The 21,338-nt window shown below is 51.0% G+C and overlaps 1 protein-coding gene across 3 annotated transcripts in view; it reads left to right on the top strand.

Moving 5' to 3' along the window:
* Positions 1-21,338, top strand: part of ABR (ABR activator of RhoGEF and GTPase) — a 172,753-nt gene that overhangs the window by 59,533 nt on the left and 91,882 nt on the right. For all 3 annotated transcript variants that reach the window (XM_031685364.2, XM_072939093.1, XM_072939094.1), the window contains one exon: positions 20,528-20,712. In XM_031685364.2, the coding sequence (XP_031541224.2) occupies positions 20,528-20,712 (185 nt within the window). The remainder of the gene's footprint in view (positions 1-20,527; positions 20,713-21,338) is intronic.

Raw genomic sequence — 21,338 nt, 5'->3', positions numbered from 1 at the left:
TGCCTGGGTTCCAAGCTTAGCCACTCAGTAGCTGTGTGACCTTGGGCAAGACATGTGGTCTCTCTGCATCTCGGTTTCTTCACTTGTAGAATGGGGACATTGGCACTGAAGTGCCTACCTCAGAGGGCGGTTTGGGGATAGCATGAGTCAATTTATTGTAGAAGAGTGGGCTGTTGTTATTACTGAGCCCAGCTGTGCATCGGGGCTGACAGCTATCTAATTCTTTGTATTTCCAGGCAAGTGGCTCTATTGGGAAGAAGTCAAAACCCCCAGTTAACAAGACATTGGAGGTAGATAGAAGAACTGCCCTTAGGCTGCCTGTATTCAGATCCCAGCTCTGCCACTAATTAGCCATGTGGCCTTGAGCAGGTTATTTGATTCTCCTGTGCCTCCCCTTACTCATCTGCAAAGTGGGGGCAGTAATAGAACTCACCACATGCTTGTTAATAGGATTAAATAAGGTAATGCATATAAAGCTTTTAGTGCAGCATCTGGCTTTGCCTTCTACCTGGTTACCAGAAACTCAAGAGATGGCTCCTTAAAAAAAAAAAATGAAAAGAGGTTTATTTTCTCCCAGTGACCCCATGTGGAGGGAGCCCCAGGTTCCCTCTCACTAAAGGCTCATTTCTTAGCATGGCTCCCCTCACAGGTCCCTTCACAAGTGTGTGCACCTTAGAATGCTCGCCTTCCCTCTGGCATGGGCTGGTGGGATGGGTGTCTTCATTCGGGTGCCCAAAGGCTCCCATTGTGTTCCATGAGGATTATGATGCAGTCCAGCCTGGAAGTCATCTGGGCACAAGGCATGCCACGCCTCCAGTGAGCACCTTTTCTTCCATCCCTTGATGGCTGTTAGATGCCCCACCTCCATTCCTGTTACAGACACGGATGCGGTGAGGAGGAGGATGGTACAGGAGGTCCCCAGTACTGTTGTCCACCACACACACCTGTCATCATTTCTCCCTAACCCTCCATAGCTTGTGAGCCAGACCACCTCCCTTCCCTTGGCACCCCCTTCCAGCCACCTTGGGGCATCCCCAAACCAAAATCAGATCAGGTCCCCTCCTGCTGAAAATGCTTCCGTGGCTCCCCATTGCCCTCTGGGAGGGAACAGTCAGGCTATACAGCATAGCACCGGGCCTCTTCTCCAGCCACATGGCTCTCCCCACCCCTCACCTTGCATTGAAACCTTCTGCTTTGGTCCTGCCACCCCTCCCAGACCCAAGTGTTTCCCAAACTCTGCATAGATTCTTGTCTCTGCCTCTGCCAGCCTCCTTCCCTATTTACCTACCTGATGAAGACCTTCAAACCCAGGCCACCGTCACCTCCCTTAAGCAGCCTTCTCTGAATCCCCACAGAATGAATCATTTCTGATAATGTGCGATGTCATGTAATTGCTCAGAATGTGGACTCCGGAGAAGACTGCCCTGGGTGTGAATTACAGCCCCGCCATAGACTAGCTGTGTGATCCTGAGCTAGTCACCTACCTTCTCTGTGCCTCAGGTGCCTCATCTCAGAGTACCTACCTCATTGTGAGGATTAAATGAGTTATTCCATGTACCAGGCACATGGTAAATGGGTACTGTCTACCCCCCCCCCAGGTAAGCCTCATGGGGGCCAAGGCTGAATCTGCTTTGCCTCCCAGTCATGTCCCTGTTGCCTGGCACAGTGCCTGGCACATAGTAGGTGCACACAGGTATCTATCAGTTGAATGAAGGGAAGCCGTGTTTACCTTCCTTGGAGAACGTCTATTCAGATCCTTTGCCTGTTTTATGGTTAAGTCAGGTTATGTGTCTTCTTCTTGTGCAGTCCAGCTCCAAGTACCTTATCAGACACATGATTTGCAAATTTCCCCCCATTCTATAGGTTGTCTTTTCACTTTCTTGTTGCTGTCCTGTTTCTCTATGATTTCTTTTGTTGCTTGTGCTTTCGGCGTCATATCTGAGAATCCTTAGCCAAATCCAAGGTCATGAGCTTTGCCTCTGTTTTCTTCTAAGAGTTTTATAGGCCTTTGATATGTTTTGAGTTCATTTTTGTATCTGGTATGAAGTGAGTCCAACTTCATTCTTTTATGGGTGGGTATCCTGTTGTCTCAGCAACATTTGTTGAAAAAACTATTGGATGATCTTGGCGCCCTTATGGAAAATCAGTTGGCCATACAGAGGTGTGTTTGTTTCTGGACTCTTGAGTCTGCTTTATCAATCTGTATACCTGGAAAGCCACCTCCATCTCAACAGTTTACCATCTCCGCCCCTCTGCTCTCAGCAGTCCTGGAGGCTCCCTCGGGAAGCATTAATGGGACAGCCCACAGCTGGGGGCCACCTCCCGCGTGGCCCCTGGAGGTAATCACTTCCCACATCTGTCAGGGTGACCACTAGGAGGGCCCACTGTGCTCGGCCCTTGAGGGCCTGCGGGGAAAGTGCCATGGAGATGTGCTTTCCCTCTCTGCACCTGCACATCTCCCAGCGCAGGGTGCAAGGTCCCAGAGCAGGGCCTGTTTGTGCCGAGGCCCAGTTCCTGATTGGGTGGGTTGGGACGGAAGGGAGCAGGGCCTGTGGGAGGGAAGCATTCCTGGCACTAGAGGCATCTTCACCGGACAGCGGCCTTAGGAGGGAGTGCCCTGCATCCATGGGTAGGCGCTGGGATGCTAGAGAGGGCCACTAGCATCTCCAGGCTCTCATCCTAACGTGGCTTCCTTCCTTATTTCCTTAGTATGTGTGGTGGGTGGTCGGATGGGTGGGTGGGAGTGGGTGACTTGACCCCTCTCCTTTCCGAGTGCTTGTTCCATGAGGTTGGGGGGTTTGGTTGCTTTAAGAGGTTGAGTGGCTCTTGGCCAGTATGTCCTTGGTACTGTAGAACTGTTGTCTCATATCAACTCGAGCTAGTGAATAAGACCCCCTGAAGACAGCCAGAGACCCTTGTGGAGCGGGATGGAGAGCTGGGAGGATGGGGTCCGTGGTATCGCAGGGACATTCTAGCTTAGAGGGAGTTCTGGGTGTATGGGCGCTTTAATGCAGCTCAGGCAGAGAACACAGTTGAGTGGAGAACTATAAAGTTGCACCTGTTGAATTCTGCAGGGTGGGGCTGCCTGTGGGCTGAGGGAAGTGGGGGTGCTTAGCTGGTGGGGTGCTGGCTCAGAAGGCAGAGGAGGGGCCACGTGATAGTAGAGAGGCCCATGGTACAGTCTGTCCCCCCCTCCTCCAGATCTCCTAAGGCTTTGGAGATGAATCTTCCAGAAGTGGCAGCCACTGCGGCAATACCATATTTGTTAGGGTCCCGGGAGGGGACCACGTTCCTTAAATCCCTCCAACCGAACTTGGGGGAAGTAGAGATTTCTGTGGGGTGTGTGCCCATCCCCTCCCTCTTCATTTGTTCTCCCCCGAGTGGGAACAGAGCAGTGCGAGCTGAGTTGGAGTTGCTCACTGCCTGAGAATTGCATCAGCCCCGCCTGGCAGGCTGGAGCGGGAGCCCGTTGCTATGGTGACCACTAGGCTTCAAACCAGTGAGAAGGATGAGTTAGTCGCCGGGTGTGGTTTTCTCGCCTCGTGATGATGTCTGGTGTTAGGCACACAGCCTGTATTCCCAGCCCTTTCACGGGGAGATGTGTCATCTGCTCAGGTGGGCATGAAGGGCAGCAGCTGCAAAGACTGTGTGGGCATTGACCGGGTTGGGTGTGTGTGACAGAGGACACAGTTGGCTCCCTTCTGCCTCGTTCTGGGGGCAGTGGGTGATACGACCAAGTAAACCAGATTCTGGGGGAAGGGGGGGGACCAGGATGCAAACTGTCACCCAGAACTCAGGGCTGCTCTGAATCCCAGCCAATAAAACTTGCCCGGGCTGCGTCATTAATTTTTTTCCTAAACCACCTGACAGAGCTCATCATCTTGTTAAAGATAACAGCCGCTTGGCCAAGCCAGTACCACACTTAGTTCAGATCTCTCCTCTCATGTTTTGCCTGTAATGGGAAAGGAGATAAAAAGTCCACGTTCCAGCTGCCTTGAGCACCTTGTCTCTGCTGGGCACTGTGCTAGACACTGCCTTGTCATTTTGTCATCTCTTTAGCTCCACACTGGGGAGCAGGTGATGCTGTGCCCATTTTGCAGAGGAGCAAGCCCTGGGACCCAGGGAATTTAAGTGACTTTCCCAAAAGTCTAAACCTAAATCTTTGGGCTTCATGTCCAGTGTGCTTTTGGATTCCAGATGTGCTTAGAAACAGGAATTCTTAGGATGTCCAGTAAAGAAACACTGAACATCTTCTAGTGGAAAAACCTTGGCAGTCTCTCTCTCCCAAAGAAAAACACAGTTTCTATGTAGGGGAGTGGTTGACTGGAGCTATTTCTGATTTCTGAATGGGAAGAATGAGAGATGTGGGCGTTGCCTGTGGACAGAGGAAAACCCAGGAAGCACTTGGTGAGGTCAGGGCAGGGTGTTAACAAAGCCCAGATTTGGTACAGAGAGAGCCTGGGATATTTCCCCGGGGCCCTCTAGGGGTGAGGACCAATTGTCAGCAGAGGGGGGTCTGGTGAACTAGTCCCGGGTAAGATGCAGAACCAGAGGAGAACTGGGGCCCCAGCGAGAGCCTGGCAGTCATGAAACTTGACATGCTGAGCTCACGAGGCCTGGTAGCGGCAGTTACTACTCGTATGGGGCCATCACTCCTCTAAGCTCACTGTAGATGTATTTACTCATTTCATCCTCACAGAACCCCTGGGAGTTTGGTTGCTATTGTTCCATTTTGAAGATGAAACAAAGGCACAGAGGGGTTGAGTGACCTGCTCAAGGTCACACAGCTGGTAAGAGGTAGAGCTAGGGATTCCAGCCCAGGCAGTCTGGCTCCAGAGCATGAGCTCTTGACGAAAATGTTCTTCTGCTTCTGCTCGTACCTTCTGGAAAAATGATAGCGAGTTAGCTTGTGTGGCCCACCCCGAGGAGTGTGTATGTGTGTGCACATATGTGAACGTGCGCGCACACACATGCACACACCCCCAATATGCTGGCAATGGGAGGGAAAGCTCATGACTGCACTTGTGAGCTTCTGGGTGTTGATGGCTGTGCCCTGTGCGTTTGTGAGGGTCCAGGGAGACCTGTACCTGTGCCTGAGTGCCCCTCCCCCGCCTTCATGTTTCCAGGAAGCTGGGTGCTCAGTTGCCACTGGTGTAGAGCTGTGGAGGATATTGCTGTAGACCTTGTGCCTGGATTGCTTGCCTAACCGTGTTCAAGGGTCCCAGGCTCCCAGAAGGCTCAGATCTAGGACTGAGTGGACAGGGGCCCCAGGAGAAGCAGGCAGGGAAAGTGAGAGTGTGTGTGGGGTGGGGGGCGCCATTCTCTCGTGCCTCTTTCTGTGCTTGGGCTACCCAAGTGCTGCCCACACAACGTGCAGCTACTTCCGGCCCCTGAGAAGTCACCAAACTGGGCTTCCTCTCCACGTCTTCCCAGGGCCAGGATTGTTGGGGGGAAATAATTAAAATAATAGAAATAACAAAATCAACAATGACAACAACTGACATTACTCACTACATGGCAGGCACTGTTCTTAGTGCCCCTACTTCAGTTAACTCACTTAATTGTCACAAAATCTCTATGAAACAGTTTTCATATTATTGTCTTCATTTTATAAAGGAGGCAGCTAAGGCACCGAGAGGTTAAGCAAATTGCCCAAGGTCACACAGCTAAAACTGGGATTTGAATTCAGATAGCCTGGCTCCAGAGTGAGTGCTGTCAAGTACTCGACTGTGTCCTTTCAGGGCTCCCAGGGGAAGCCTCCAGACCTCACCCCCAGACCCTTTTCTGCCCCTAATTCAGAATCTTGCTTTTACTTTCCCGAGAGACTCGTTGTGCCCACTTGGCTACCCACAAGTCCTGTGCATGAGATATGGCCTCTGACATCAGCCAAGCCCTGTTTCTTGTGAGAACTGTGCCCCTTCTTTCCTCTTACGCTCAGATGCTCAGGGCATGGAAGGGACGTTTCCAGGAGTTTTCCTGGGAGCAGAGGTAATTAACCTTGGCCATTGCTGCTCGGGCCTCATCCACTAATCTGCCTGCACACAGGTGGTTCCAGTGTAAACACCTGGAGCAGGGCAGGTCCCGCCAGCCCTGTAGGCCCTGCTGCTGTCCTCTCTGACCTGCAGTCTACAGCCGCCCTTGTTATAAAGGTCAAGCTGAAACACCCCTTTCCTTTCCACTCCACCTCCTCTGCCACTGTCCCCTCACAGCCCCTGGGCCATGTCTGGTCCTGAGCTTCAGGCTTGGAGGAGGCTACCTTCCTGTGGGAGGTAAGGCTGGCATCTCTTGCTGCCAGGTGGGAGGATGGCGCTGTGTGGATCTGAGTGGAGGACTTGGGATGTGGCAGAGGGGTAGGGGCAGAGCCAGGGAAAGGGAGGACCTGGGGGAAGCTGCATATCCAGTCATTACCCCTGGGATTCTGCATGCTCCCCAAGGCATTGCCATTGCCACTGGCAGCTTGAACTCATAGTGGGTGCCTAGGTGCCACCCGATGGGGGAAGGAGTATTGGAATCAGAGCTGGCAAATGCCTGGCAGCCCCTCCCTAGGACTGAGCCAGGCTTGTCTTGTGCCAGGAGGTTGGCAGCAAAACAGAAATGATCTGTGGAGGTGGAACCTGCCTTTGTAACTCAGAAGGTGACTCCAAAGCCCTCTTTGGAGACTGATGGGCTCTGGGTCTAGTTCAGACCCCTTGCCCGCTGCTAATGCCAGTGAAAGAGTTTGTCTCTGGTTTTGCTCCTTCTCTCTCTGGCTTTTTAAGTTATATTTTATTCTGTCTTTAAAGTTGCGGTAAAATACATATAACATAAGATTTACCATTGTAATCATTTTCAAGTATGCAGTTTAGTGGCATTAAGTACATTCACATTATTATGCAACCATCACCGCCATCCATGACCAGAACTCTTTTCATCTTGCAAAACTGAAACTTGCACCCATTAAACACTAACTCCCTCTTCTCCCCAGCCTGGCACCTGACAACCATCCTACTTCCTGTCTCTGTGTATTTGAGTACTCTAAGAACCTCATATAAGTAGAATTATATAGTATTTGTCTTTTCGTGACCTCTTACTTCACTTAGCATAATGTCCTCAAGGTTCATCCACATTGTATCACATATTAGAATTTCCTTTGTTTTCGAGGTTGAATAATATTCCATAGTGTGTGTATGCCACATTTTATTCATCCATTGATCCATCAGTGGACACTTGGGTTGCTTCCACCTTTTGGCTGTTGTGAATAATGCTGCAATGAACATGGGTGTTTCCCTGTTTGCTTTTGGGCTTACTTCACACATCGGCAATAGGTCATCCCTGGGGCTTGGTCAGGGAGGTGCCCACTGACTCGGCCCTGGGTGAGTGGGTGGGTCACTAAGTTGGAGGGGAAAGCTTGGCACTCTGGTGTCAGCTTCTACCAAATCCTAAGATGTTGGTGCTCCTGGCACCAACCTGCTTGCTTGCGGGCATTCCAGATGTCCTTCTCCTCTGCCTTCAGAAGAGGGTGCTGGGTTCCTGGTTCTCTCCTGAACTCATGATTCACCTGAGCCTGGCACGGGTGGAAGTAGGAGAAAGGGACTGTCAGGCATTGGGAAATACATGTGGAGCTTCTTTGAGACTGAGGCTGGCCGCTGACCTCACATGGAGGAGTTAGAGGGCAGGCTGGTTATGCTGGGAAACCAACTTAGTCCTGAAATCCCTGGGACTTAGCACAAGCAAGGTTTGCTACCTGCTTACACTGGTCCACGGCAAGTGGGGTGGGGCTTCTGCTCCACATGGTCACTCAGTGACCCAGCCTGATGGAGGCTGCGCCGTCTGGAACCTATGGCCTCTGGGGTCACAGCAGGAGGGGAAGGAGAAGGGAGAATTGTGCATAAGGGCTGACCAGAGCAGTGGGTGTCAGAGGTGTCAGGGTCTCAAGGGGGTAGGTGTGTCTCTGTATGTGTCTGTGTGTGTGCATGTGTGAGTGTGTGTGCATGTTCATATGGGCAGAGAAAGGAAATGAGCTGCCAGGGTGAGCCACTTTGCCCTTCTCCAGCTTAGCCCTCACCTGGCTTTGCACCACCCTGAGGAAAGCTGACACTGGGGTTTCAAGAAGGGGCCACTGATTTGGGGAGTTCCTCTCATCTCCCCTCAGTGGGTGACAAAAGGAAGCTGGAACAGGTGAAACCACTGGCACCCTGGGGCTGAGGGGAGGGGAGAAGGATGTGAATTTTGAGGCACCCTCTGATGGCCCTAGACAATCGTAAACATTTTTTAAGGTCCAAGGAGGCTCTGTGTGGATGAGCTGAATGCCGGTGAGCCTGGCCTCCTGGCAGCAATGGACAGACGTGCATGGGTGTTTCTGTGGGTGCATGTGTGAGGGTGTGCAAGTACGTGCAAGTTGGGAATGTCTCAGCTGATTCTGCAGAGAGGGGCAGGAGCCTGGAGCCACTGGGCTCTGGGACTGAAGGGAGCCCCTGATGTAGAAGGTGAGGGTCAACTCTGATCCTGGCCACCAGCGACATGCAAGGCCTCTTTTAGAGTCTCACTGACCTCTCAGGACCTTATATTACATATCTGTTCTCTGAACTATCCCTGCTTCCTCCTCAGCACTAGATTGAGAGTCATTTAATTTTTCATAAATACCCCAAGGACTCATGAAACCATATATGGGAGCGGGGCTCTGAGGAGGCCGGCGATAAGTGGGATTGGATTCGAAGGTCGTTGTCCTAATGGTCCTTTGATTCTTCCTCCTCATCGCCTCCTGGCTGCTCCCCGTTCTGCCGCTTTGGGGCCCAGATGTATTTCCCACCAGCGCTCGAGGAGAGGGGAGGAGGAGCAGAGCCTTAAATCCAATCAGTCTGAGACCATTACTTGTCATCAGTTCATGACAGTTCAGAGGGGAAGCAGGAGGCAAATTAAAGCTGTTGACTCTGATGAAGGTTAGAACTCTTACAGGATTTATCAGTGACCTCCTGGTCCCAGACCCTAAATAATTGAATTGGTTGTTACAAGAAGAGATTAGAGGATTTTTAAGGGATTGTATCAGCCAGTTGGCGGTTGTCCTGCATCCACTGTGTGTGAATACTGTCCTGAGAGCCATGAGTACTATGAAGGAAATAGAAGAGGGCTGTCCTTACCTTCCAGACTCCTGCCACCTAGTGGGGAAGCTAGAATTTACAACGAGTCAAATGAATATAAACTTGAGTGTCTTTGTAGAGGTTTTTTTTTTGGTCTCATCGGTTGATGGCTGTGCTGTTTGTGAAATAGTCTTCTTGTTTGGTATCTCTCACTGATCTTCAGAGCGGCCCTGTGGATTGGGCAGGGCAGCCATGTCATCCCATTTTACAGTGAGGAAGTAAAGGCTGAGCAGAGCTGAGGCTTGAACTCAGATCTGTCTGACTTCTGGCTCAGCTCGTATCCCACTGACTGGCTGAGGGGCTAGTGGTAGCAGAGCTGGGGGTGCTGAGTCCTGCCTGGAGTCTGTTCCTGTCACTGTGTCTGGCACATAATAATTTAGATGTTTGTTGAATGACTATTGCTCATTTACACACGAAGTAAGGTTTCCTCCATTATGACAAGGTCATCTGGTCATTCTGCACCATTATTCCTATGTGTTCAGTAGGCATATAACTGCATTTCCTATACAGTAATTAGGAATTTTAGGGCCCTCTGCCTGGGTGGGGAATTATGTCAAAGTACAAAAAGCGATAGACTTGGTCCAAAGAGCAGACTTTGAGTTGTGGCTCAGTTGTTTATTAGCCGGGTGGCCGTGGGTGAGACCTAGAACCTCTCTGAGCCTCAGTTTTCCCCTGTGTAAAATGGAGGAGTGATATATCTACCCTGACAACTTCCTCGGATTGTGAGAACGAAGTAAGATCCTGTCTGGGGGATTGCTTTGTGCAATATAAACCACAGTGCAGATAACAGTCAGCATTTCTCCCCATCTCTCTGAGCCTGGACACAGTGAAGCCACTCTCCCTTCTTTGCCCAGGACCCTTTGGCAGGCCCTGCATCCCTCACCTGCCCCTTCTGCCCCTGCTATCGATGCCCTAAACATAGGACTCCTTTGTCTCAGGCTTTGGAGCCCTGGCTTCTCCAGTCGGCCATGGTCTGTGCCTGCTTCCCTGGGGGAGCCTGGAGGTGGAGGATTGGATCATGTCTCCATGGCAACCAGAGAGGCCAAGCAGCAACCCCCCCCCCCGTGGGGGACCTGAGTCTGTTCCCAGCAGCGGGGGCGGAGCCAGAGCCAGAGCCTTGCGCTCCAGCAATGGGTCTGCACCTCCAGAGACCAGCTGCCCCATCGCCTCTGCCCTGTCTTCCAGTTGCTCCTTTGTGGGGCTAGTGCCCCTGACCCAGGCCTACCTGAAGGCATGCATGGGGTGAGGGGGAGGCCATCCAGCCATCCAGGTGACTGCTGCAGGTCCAGGCTGAGGACTCTGTGAATGGGAGGGGGTCTGCCCTCCCTGCCTGCCCACCGTTTACAAAGTAAAGCCTTTTCTGTGGGCCTCCTTCACCTCTTAGCCAGCAAACCCCACAGTCAGTCCTTCAAGACTCAAGTCAAGCCCTGCCTCTTACAAGTAACCCTTCCTGCTTCTCCTACCGCCTGGCTGCCGGCTTCCTGAGGCAGTTTCAGAGTTTAGTTTCATTTGACTTTAAAATCTGTGACCTCAGGGTCCTTGTCTTAAACTGGTGGTTCTCAGCCTTACAGTACATTCAGATTACCTGGGGAGGTTTTAACAGCCCTGCTGCCCACCCCACACCACTAATTCAATATGGGATTTCCAGGTTGGGAGCCACACACTAGACTCTCCAGGGGATTCCAATGTGCAGTGAAGGTCAGAACTGCTGTCTTGAAGTTCAAGATTGAAATACTCGCACAGTCTGTGATGCCTTGCTTGACCCTAAGCCTACTGAATGCAGGAGGCTCTTGTGCAGGAGGGCCTGTGGGGCCTTAGCCCAGTTGCATGTTTCCAAGCCCTGGTTTGGTGTTTTTGCTTTTCAAGGACTGGAGGAGATCTCTGAGGGCACTGCCTGCTCAGGAAGGGGACCAGGGTGGCAATGATAATAGCTACTGTTTACTTAGCACCTACTCTGGACCAGGTGCCTTGCATTGCATATATTTTCTCATAGGGCCCCCACAAACACCTCATGAGGCATAGACATTGTGTGTTATCCCTATTTTACGGGTAAAGAAACTGAGGCTCCAGGAGGTTAAGTCGCTTACTCAAGGTCACATGCTATTAAGTAGTAATACTGGGACTGGAGCCTGAGTCTGACTCAAAGCCCATGCCCTTGACCATGGTCCTGTCCTGGCTCCCAGCTCCCTCTTCCATCAGTCACAGAGCAGGGGGTGCTGAGAAGGAGTCGGCTTGTCCCATAGGAAAGATGCATCACCTTGGTGCCATGCCACCACGGAGGGGCTCCCAGTGGGATCTCCTGGGTCAGCTGGGGTCACAGGGCCCTGAAGGTGTCCAGCCCACTCTCTTGTTCCTTCAGCTGACCTCTACTGGGGACTGTTCTACCCAGAAGCTATCTAACTTGCATGATGTTTAATGGCTTGCAACCAGCCTGTGACATGGGCATGGTTATTCCTGCTTCAAAGATGAGAAACTGAAGCTCAGAGAGGCCAGAGCCAATGAGCTGACGATCCGCAGAGCAGTCCCCCCGGTTTTGTAGCGTGATCCGGCTCCGGCATGGGCGAGAAGACCCTGGACTCTGAGTCTGCCTTGGGGTCTTGGTTTCCACCAGGTTGGGGTGGAGGGGAGATCAAGTTTTGTGCCCTGTAACCTCCTCAGCTGTGTGAAGGACGTGGCAGTCACTGTGGGGGCTGTCGACCTCAAAACTGCCCACAACTGTTGAGGATAACCAGTGTCCTGGCTGGCTGGGAATGTGCGGAGTTAGAGGATTTGGGGGCAGATGGGCAGCTCTGTGCACCTTCCAGGGGAGGGGCCTTCATTGGGAAACCACGTGTGCACAGTTTCACAACAGGGTCAGTGCAGGCCTCAAAGTGCCCGGCATCCAGGGGAGAGTCATCTTTGGGGAGTTAGTGACAGGAATGGCAAGTTGGAAGGACCCTACCCTGCAGGAGGGGGCTCCCAGGACCTCAGCTTCTGCTTCACCCACCTGTTCATCAGTGCCCTGCATGGAAGGGCGTGGTCCTGCCCCCAGTCTTGGCAGCACCATCCCCTCAGTGGGAACGGCCCCTTCCTTCCCCATTTCTTTCACTTCTGTCAAGTTGCACTCAGACCCTTCGCCAAACGGCCCTCCTCCTCCTCCAGACTTTGACACAGGTTGTTTCTTTCACTCATGGGTCCTGAGAACAACCGGCCCATGTGGTTTTTTTTGTTTTGTTTGGTTTTTTTTGTCTCTGTAGGTCCTACGTATTATAACAGTTGACGCACAGCTCCTGGAGTCAGGCTAAGTGTGTTGAGTCTGGTTTTCCACTCAACAACCATTAAACCTTGGGCAGGTGACTTAACTCCCTGTGCCTTCACTTCCTCAATTGTAAATGAGAATCATGATGGTACTAGTTATTGGGTTGTTAAATTTTTAAGAAAACTTTTTAAGGGTGCCAGTTTTAAGCATAAAGCTTAATGATCTTATACATGCATCTACCCGTGTAACCACTACCCAGGTCAAGATACAGAACATTTCCAGCACCCCAGAAAGTTCCCTCATGCCCCTTCCCATCAGTACCCACTGCCTTCCACAGCCCGCCCCCAGGTAGCCCCTGCTGTGAACTTCCATCACCATCTGTTCATTTTGCCTGCTCTTGAACTTCATGGAAATGGAATCCTATGGCATATGCTCCTTTGTGTCTGGTTTCTTTTGCTCAACATATTGTTGATTCGTCCATCGTAGGGTTGCTCTGAAGATGAAATGAGGTAGTGCACAGCCCAGGGTCTGGCACAGTCACAAATGACAGTGAGCGTGCTAGGATCGCACTGTGACATCCTGGAGGAGAGGACAGAGTCTGTGGCCCGGGACTGTCACCACCTGATGCAGCGTGTGGCATACTTTTGATGTTCTTTGGAGACTTTTGATGCTGCTTTGGTGGGAATGATGGTCAGGCCTGGGCTTCCCTCTGCTGTTCTCCCAAGGTCCCACTCCCCAACTCCCATTGCCGTTGTAGGGCAGAAAGTGAGTTTATCACCTAACATCAGCCTCTGTACCACCCTCCTCCTCTGCTGGGAGGGCAGGACCATTCCATACCTGGAACTTACCTTTATCCTGCATCCGCAGTTCTTAGAGTGTCCAAGAGGTTGCAAAGATCCCTCAAACCGCTGTCAGCATCTGTTTGGGGGGTTGGGGTCCCAGAATGTAGTCTTGGCTGTGTCCATCAGTCATTGGTGGTGGGCAGTCTCAGGGGAAGGTCGTAAACAGCTTGACACCTGTGTGCCTCCAGCCATTTGGGCCCCTTCCTCCCCCATGCGTGCCAGAGCTTAAGGTGGCAGAAATGAGGGCTTGTCATTTGGTTTTGATCCTAGCCTCCCCCCACCCCAGGCCAGCTCTCGACAGTGCTGGAAAAGAGCATGTCTGAGGTCTCCACGGTCTGTCACTGGGTTGGCTCATATCCTGTCATCTGGCATGGGCCCCATCACAGGCATGGAATAAGTAACCCTGTGTTCACATGTGGTTACAATCTGGGTGATTCCGAGCTGATCTGGAGGTCACAGGATTCTGCCTGTGTTGTAACTCGACAGAGGAACATAGGCATCGGGAGGAATTATCTGAAGTTAGTGATGTTTGGCAGTGATGTGGCTGGCAAGACCCCCTGTGGGTAATGGTCCAGATCAGTTGTCCCCACTGGGTCCTGCCTAACTCTTAGCTCGGCTCACAAGGCCCTCGTTGTGCTGGTCTGTGCCCACTTCTCCAGGACTATCTGCCATCTCACCCCCCTGCTCACTCAGTGTTCTAGCCAGGCTGGGCTATTTATAGTCCCCTTAAGGGGCCCTGCTGTTTCACACTTTGTGCCTTTGCCAAGCCTCTTCTCGTTGCCCAGAACTCTGCTCCTGTCCCCTGTCTGCCTGGCAAGCACCCACACATCTTTCAAGATTCAATTAATTATATTAATAATAGCAGCTAAGATGTATTAGGTGCTTACTACGTGCTAAGTGCATTGCGTGCGTTATCCAGTTTAATCCTCACAGCAGCTCTGTGCACTCAGTCCCTCGTCATCCTCTTTTACGTTCATTGGTTTAACCAATATCCATTTATAAGTGGCTGTCTTGTGCCAGCCACTCTTTTGAGCACATAGCGGTTAGGAAGTGATGGAACCAACCCCTATTGGAACCTAAGCTGTGTGACCCTAAGTTTCTTGCTCTTAGCCACAGTGACAAACCACCTCCCTTGAAGTATCACCCAAGCCCATCACTCACACTCTTTTCTACTTGCCTCTTCTCTCTGCCTTGCCTATGAGGTACTTCTGTCATAGCATCTAGGATGTTTTCCTGCTTATTGGATTGCCTTCTTCTACTGGGCTGTAAGGATTTCACTTAGGAATGTGTCCATTTTAAGTGGCAGAAAATCTAACACATGGGGACTTTTATTTCCCATTTAGCAAGAAATGAGGTAGGGTGTTTCTAGTGTGGCTCAGTAGCTCGGTAGCAATAGGGAAATGTCTCTGTTCTCGCTTGATCATTTCCTCATGGCAGCAGTATGGCCACTGTGGCTCCAGTCATCACCTCTGAGTTCAAGGTGAGAAGTCTCTTTTTAATTATCAAGGTAAAGGCCTTGCCATAGGCCCCATCATACATCATTTGCATCTCATTGACCAGAACTATGTCATATGGCCACTCCTAGTTCTAAGTGATGCAGAGAAAGTGGGTGTCTTGCCTGGGACTAGGTCCACTGCCACCTCATATAAAACCAGTGTAAGGTAAGCAGGAAAGAAGTATATATAGATATTGAGTAGGAGACAAGCTGTGTCTGCTAGTAACCTCGAGAGCAGAGATCATGTGTTAATTTCTCCCAAATTCTCAGAATGCTTTATAATTATTTTGTGTTGTTGCTTTGCAGGCAGGCAACATACAGACATATGCACATAAGGACATTGTTTTCAAACATAGGATACCGTACATACTATTATTAGTTTTTTTTTTCACTAAGTAAGATGGTATAAATCATCCACATAATTTTTAATGACTACAGAGTAGTCCATCTTGGAGAAATACCGTAATTTACTCAACCGATTCCCTATAATTAATCATTCAGCTTATTTTTAATATTTCACAATCATAAATAGCCCTGTGATGAATAACCTTGTTAACTTTATTATGTACATTTATAATTAATTTCTTGGGACACAGTCTTGGATTATGCTGGGTTAAAAGCTGTACCAACTATTAAAGCTTTTGATACCAAAATGACTCCAGCAAAACTGTGCCAGTTGTACTTAACCTTTGAGAGTTTGTGAGAGTGCCTGTCCTCTGACAACCTTGGGTATTTTTCTTGGCGATATGATAGGAAAATTGCAAAAAATAGAAGTTTGCATTTTCTTTGATTTACAAGTGAGGTTAATATTATATATATATAATATACATATTATATGTATATAAAATACACACACACACACACACACTGGGCATTTGTAGTTCTCTTTTGTTCATTTCTCTCAGTATTTAGAAAGTTGAGGGATTCATCTTTTTGTCATTGGATTGCAGAAGTGCTTTATATATTCTGAAGGCAAGGATGTTCCTAGGAGAAAGGTGGAACTGAGCTGGATTTGAAAGCTGAATAGGATTTCACTGTGGGGGACAAGGGGTGAGGAGGATGTTGTAGGCATAGGAACAGCATGTGTAAAGGTCCAGAGGCAGGAAGCAGTGTTGTGTTTGGAGATTATTAATTTCATAGGCTGCCCTTAAAAAAATTACTGCAAACTTGGTGTCTTAAAAACAAATTTATGTTCTAACAATCCGGAGGCCAGAGTCCAAAATCAAGTTGTTGGCAGGGCCATGCTCCCTGCCAAGGCACTAGGGGGAGAATCCTTGCTGGCCTCCTACAACTTCTAGTGGCTCCAGGCATTCCTTGACTTTTGGCCACATAACTCCAATCTCTGCCTCCACATTCACAGGGCCTTCTGTGTGTCTGTGTCTTTTCTCCTTCTGTGTCCTGTAAGAACAGTTCATCAGATACAAGTTCACTCAGTTAATCCAGGATAATCTCATCTACAGGTCCTTAATTTAATTACATCTACAAAGACCCTTTTTCCTAAAGAAAATCACATTTATGGGTACCAAGGTTAGGAACTGGACATATATATCTGGGGGCTACTATTCAAACCCCTGCAGGAACCTAAGACATGTCTGATATTACAGGGCAGCAAAATATGACTCTATAAAAGTAGAGCAGGTGCTGACCATAAAAGACCTTGAGCTGAGGAGTTTGGGCTGTACCCTTGAAGTGAAAGGAGAACTGTTGAATTTTGAACAGGGGAGAAACACAATCAGATTTGAAGTCTGGCAGTCACGGGGAGAGAGTGTTGGAATTGTCTTTGTAAGAGTTGAGGAGAGTGGAATGGAAGATGAGGAGTGGGGATATTTCAGGGTGCAGAAGATGAATAGGAAGGGGGAGGAATCTGGAATGACTCCTAGTTTTCCAATTTGAGTGATCTGGCAGATTAACTTCAGGAAAAGGTTGGGTTTGAAGTTCCTGAGGGTGGAGATGTCCTGGAAACCATCAAAGAGATGAATCTGCAGCCCAGACCTCTCCCTGCAGTATAAATAAAATTTGGGAGAGGGAATAAAGTAAGGGTGACAGGAGCCTGGAGAACACCAATTTTTCCCATAATTTTGTTATGAAAAATCTCAAATATACAAAAAATTATACAATGAACACCATGTACCCACCATCTAGAGTCTGTAATTAACATTTTTCTCCACTTGTTTTATCACACATCTATCTATCCCTCCAAACTTCATCAATCCATTTTGTTTTTTATGTATTTCAGAGTAAGTTGCAGACATCAGTACACTTCACTTCGACACTTAAACATGCATTTCATTAACTCAAGTTCAATATTTAGTGAAATGCACAAATCTTAAGTGAATGCATTCACCTGTGTACTCCAAAGCCCTATCAAGATACAGAGCATTTCCATCACCCCGGAAGATTCCTATGCCCCTTACAGTCAACTCTTGGCCCCACTACCCCAGAATCAAACACTATTTTCTTTTTTTTTCAAACATAGTTTTGTCTGTTTTAGAACTTCATACAAGTGGAGCCATATAGGATGTGTTCTTTTGTGTCTGGCTTCTTTCAGTTAGCATAATGTTAACAAGAGTCATTTCTGTGTGTGTCTCAGTAGTTGTCCCTTTTATTGCCGAGCAGTTTTCTACTGTAAGGATGTATAAGGAATACTGTTTTAAGGGGTGAGCAGAGAAAGAGGGTTCCACCAAGAAGACTAAAAGGAACAGTAAAGGCAGTAGGAAAAGCACTGAGATAGAATGTCAAGGAAAACCATCTGGATCAGCTATAATTAGGTTTGACTGCATATAACGTAAAAACTAAATAACAGTGACTTAAATAGCACAGGCATTTTTTTTCCTCTCATGTAAAAGTCCAGAGGTAGGTAGTTCTGGGATGGTATGTTGGCTAATTGTGCCATCACTGGCCCAGGCTCCTAGCTTTGTGCTCAGCCATATTCAACATTGGCTTCTGTCCTTCTGTCATCTCATGGTTGAGGATGGCTGCTGGAGCTCCAGCCATCCTATCTGCTGTCCGGACTGGCAATAGAAGGAGGAAGCATGGAGAAGGGTGAAAAAATACCTTTCAGCTAAAACAACCTATTTCAACAGCTTTCCTCAAAGTTCCACACATACCACTCAATATCTCATTGGCCAGAACTTAGTCACATGGCCCACACCATTAGGAAAAGTAGCCTTTCAGCTAGCCACTGAGCACACAGCCACTCCAAATAGGAGATTTCAGTTACTTGCAGGGGAAATGGAGATTGGCTGTCAGCAGCCTCCTCTGCCTTCTCCGTTTTGACACCTGGTGGCCAAACCATGGTCCACTCAGCCTTCCTGTCTGTGGACCTACACAAGCTGGAGGCTGTGCTTGGCAGATTCCCATCATCCCGAAGCCCCAGGGTTCCTTCCTTCTCGGGGGGTGGGTCTCTGTCTTTTCTGTATCCCTTTTCCTGGTAGGCGTCTTCAGGGTCTCTGACTGGCTTCCCAGGCTGACAGTTTCAACTGGAGGGTGGAATGAAAGAGGAGGTGTCCGGAACATTTGCAGAGAGCCCTGTGGGCACTTTCCTTCACTCCTGGGCCTCCCCACTGCTGGGGCTGGCTCCCCTCCCTCCCCTCTTTGCTCAGCCTCTGCTGACAAGGAAGGCCATAGAAGGAGATTTCTCTAGAGGGTTAGTGAGATTCAGAGGGAAAGAGATGGCATTTGGAGACAGACCTGGGTTCAGATCCTTTCTGTGCAAATCTAAGACTCAATGACTGTCTGTAAACTGAGGATAGTAAGAACAGCCTCACCGATATGGCTAGGTTGAGATGTGGGACCATGGCCACTGCTACCACACTGAAAGGATGACTTGTGCACATGAGGGGAAAGGCTGGCAGAGACCTTGCCGCCCTGCCGTGTCCCGTGCAGCTCCAGACTGTGTGGTAGAGGCTAGCCACACCACCTTCCCTGTTGTCCCTTATACCCTCGCCTTTGGGAAGTGTCTTGAGAATGAGGGATCTAGTCCTGTGATCCCCGGGAATTGGTCAGTGTACAGGGGAGTCGGTGTGGCCTGCTGGAATCTGAACTATTGGCCAGGCCAGCAGGGTTCACCATGGCTCACACCCCCGGCCTTGACACCAGACACGAATAGGGCAGCCTGGAGCCTCCTGGAGGAGAGACGGCAGGTTGCTGTGATATTTCATCCTCTCTTTGTGCTTCTCCAAAGTACGTAGGTCTCACCAAACAGCCGGACCCCCTCACAGTGCCAGACTCGGGCAGACTGGACACTGTGGCTCCTCTTCCTCCTTCGCACCCCCTGGAAATAGCAGAGTCAGCTCACCCCCGCCTCCGCCTGCCTGAGACAGAGGCCCTGCGTCCCCCAGGCAGTGGGCCGTATTTCCTGGATGCATGGCATGCACACATCCCAGTGGCTGCATCACTAGGTACTGTGGTTCTTCATGTGATGCCTGTCCCAGGAGAAAAATAATAGCTCATGTCCCCTGACAGCTTAATGGGCCGTCAGCACAGCGACTGGAGAGGAAGCCGGCAGGAACAGGTGCAGCGAGGCTAGGGGAAGCTCTCGGCTGCCAAAGGGCCAGATTGGACTGAGTGTGGCTGTGGCCTGGCGCCCTGGTGACCCGTTGACACCATTCTCAGGCTGTCAGCTGCCCTGGGGGCTGCTGTGTTGTGACAGAGGAGGAGGAGGGCCCTCGCCGAGAACTTGGCTCAAGCCTCAGACCTAAGAGGGACAGAGCATTCCTCTGTCCATGCAGTCACTCCACATGCATCCCGAGATCCTGCCGCACGTCAGCCCATGGCAGCGGGGCACCCAGTGATGGCTGACACCCAGATCCCACCCCAGGGGCTCCGGGATGAATGGGCAGGATCAGCAGGGGCACTAGAAGGCTGCGCACTGTAGGAGTTCTGAGCTGGGACGCCAGGGAGGACATCCTGGCGGAAGTGATATCTGGGCAGACATTGAGCCAGGCCCAGCCTGGGGTAGGGGCAGGGCCCCTCACACTCCAGCAGGAGAGACTCCCACCGGTGGGGTTTGACCAGGGGCCTTTCTGACGCACTGCCCTGCGCCCCCCATGGACCCAGCCTGCTGTCCCGGGAGAGGATGTCTGTGCGTAGGCTCTGGACCCTGAGTGGTGCTGGCAGCACTGACGGGGTTAACGGCAGTTCCACTTCCCTGCGGCCTTTCCTTCCCTCCTTCTCCGAAGGAAGCCTATATTGAAATTACAGAAAGAAGTACTGGCTTCTGAGGAGTATGCTGTTCAACCATGTCCCTGCCAGGCCCAGGCCGCCCTCTCGCCCACACTCTGCCAGCCTTGGGCTCCAATCTGCACAGGGCCCTCATTCAAAGGGGTGAGTGCTCCCTTAGGAGCCGATGCTCAGCCCCTACCCCGAACCCTGGTCTGCCTGCCGGCTCAGGAATGGGGCTCAGTGTACAAATGGTACCCAAGGAGGAGGGGCTCAGGAAGTGACATCGCTTGGCCCGCCCCCACCTCCTTATTCCCTATAAAAAGCAAAATGGTGACTCAGAGAGGCGAGTTGGAAGCGTGCTGCTCCCACTGTTAATTTTTAGACTTGGAATTAGGCAGGAGGCAAAGGAAACAGCAGCTCGAAATACACGACTGACATGCTATTAAGCAGGTGGCAACAGCAGAGCCGCTCCCCCTCGACTCCCAGCAGCCCCTGAACCGCAGCACCCGGTGCCTGCTGGCCTCCCGGGCCCCGAAGCCCCTGCCCGGGCCGGGCGTGGATGGTGCGGCCGGGGGCATGGCAGCCGGGGGCCGCCGCCGGCGCCCACTGCGCTACCAGTCCCTGGCAGCCCTCGTGGAGGACTCTCAGTGGCCTTTCTTGTTCCTTGTCTCAGACTTCAGCTACGGGGCCGACGACTACGACGGAGAGGGGAATGAGGAGCAGAAGGGGCCCCCAGAGGGCTCGGAGACCATGCCATACATCGACGAGTCACCCACCATGTCACCCCAGCTCAGTGCCCGGAGCCAGGGCGGCGGGGACAGCATCTCCCCCACCCCACCCGAGGGGCTGGCACCTGGGGTAGGTACACCTGCTTTTCCTTCCAGGTTTGGGAAGAAGGAGCTTTCGGGGAGGGGATAGGCAGGCCTGGGTGTCCTGGGCCAGGCTCTGCTCGGGGTGCTGCTGGGGTACGGGACTCGGGAGATTTGGGCCCGGCTGTTCTTGGTGCCCTCGGCATCTCTTTCGGGTCCTGGGTCTCAGGCTCCCTTCCCCCACCTCCTGCTGTACTCTGCCCACCACCCCCGACACACACCTGTCTCTGCCTCCTCCACCAGCCACCTGCTCCTCCTGCCTCCTGGATACCTCATCTCCTCTTTCAGCTCCTCTCTAGCAAGATGGGCCCTTGAGGAGGGAACAGGCTCTCTTCTCTGGGCCCCGGCTGGGCAGTGGCTGCATATGAGATCTGTGGGCCGTGAATGCACAGGTGCCAGCTCAGCAAACCAAGGCTGGCCTGGGCACAGGCTGTGGGGAGAGTGCGCTGCTTCTGTGGCACTCCCTGAAGACAAAGGGCCCCGTACAGCCCTCCTCTGTTGACTCCGGAAGGAACTGATCCCTAATGCTGTCCACCTCTCCTCTTGTCGACTGACAAGAGCTCTGCTCCAAAGAGAAACATTTTACAAAGAATATTGAGGATGTGAAGATGTGCT

This window comes from Vicugna pacos, chromosome 16 (assembly GCF_048564905.1).
Source record: "Vicugna pacos chromosome 16, VicPac4, whole genome shotgun sequence".
Lineage (NCBI taxonomy): Eukaryota > Metazoa > Chordata > Mammalia > Artiodactyla > Camelidae > Vicugna > Vicugna pacos.
Note: the sequence above shows the minus strand (reverse complement) of the source record. Positions and strands in the feature narration are given on the sequence as shown.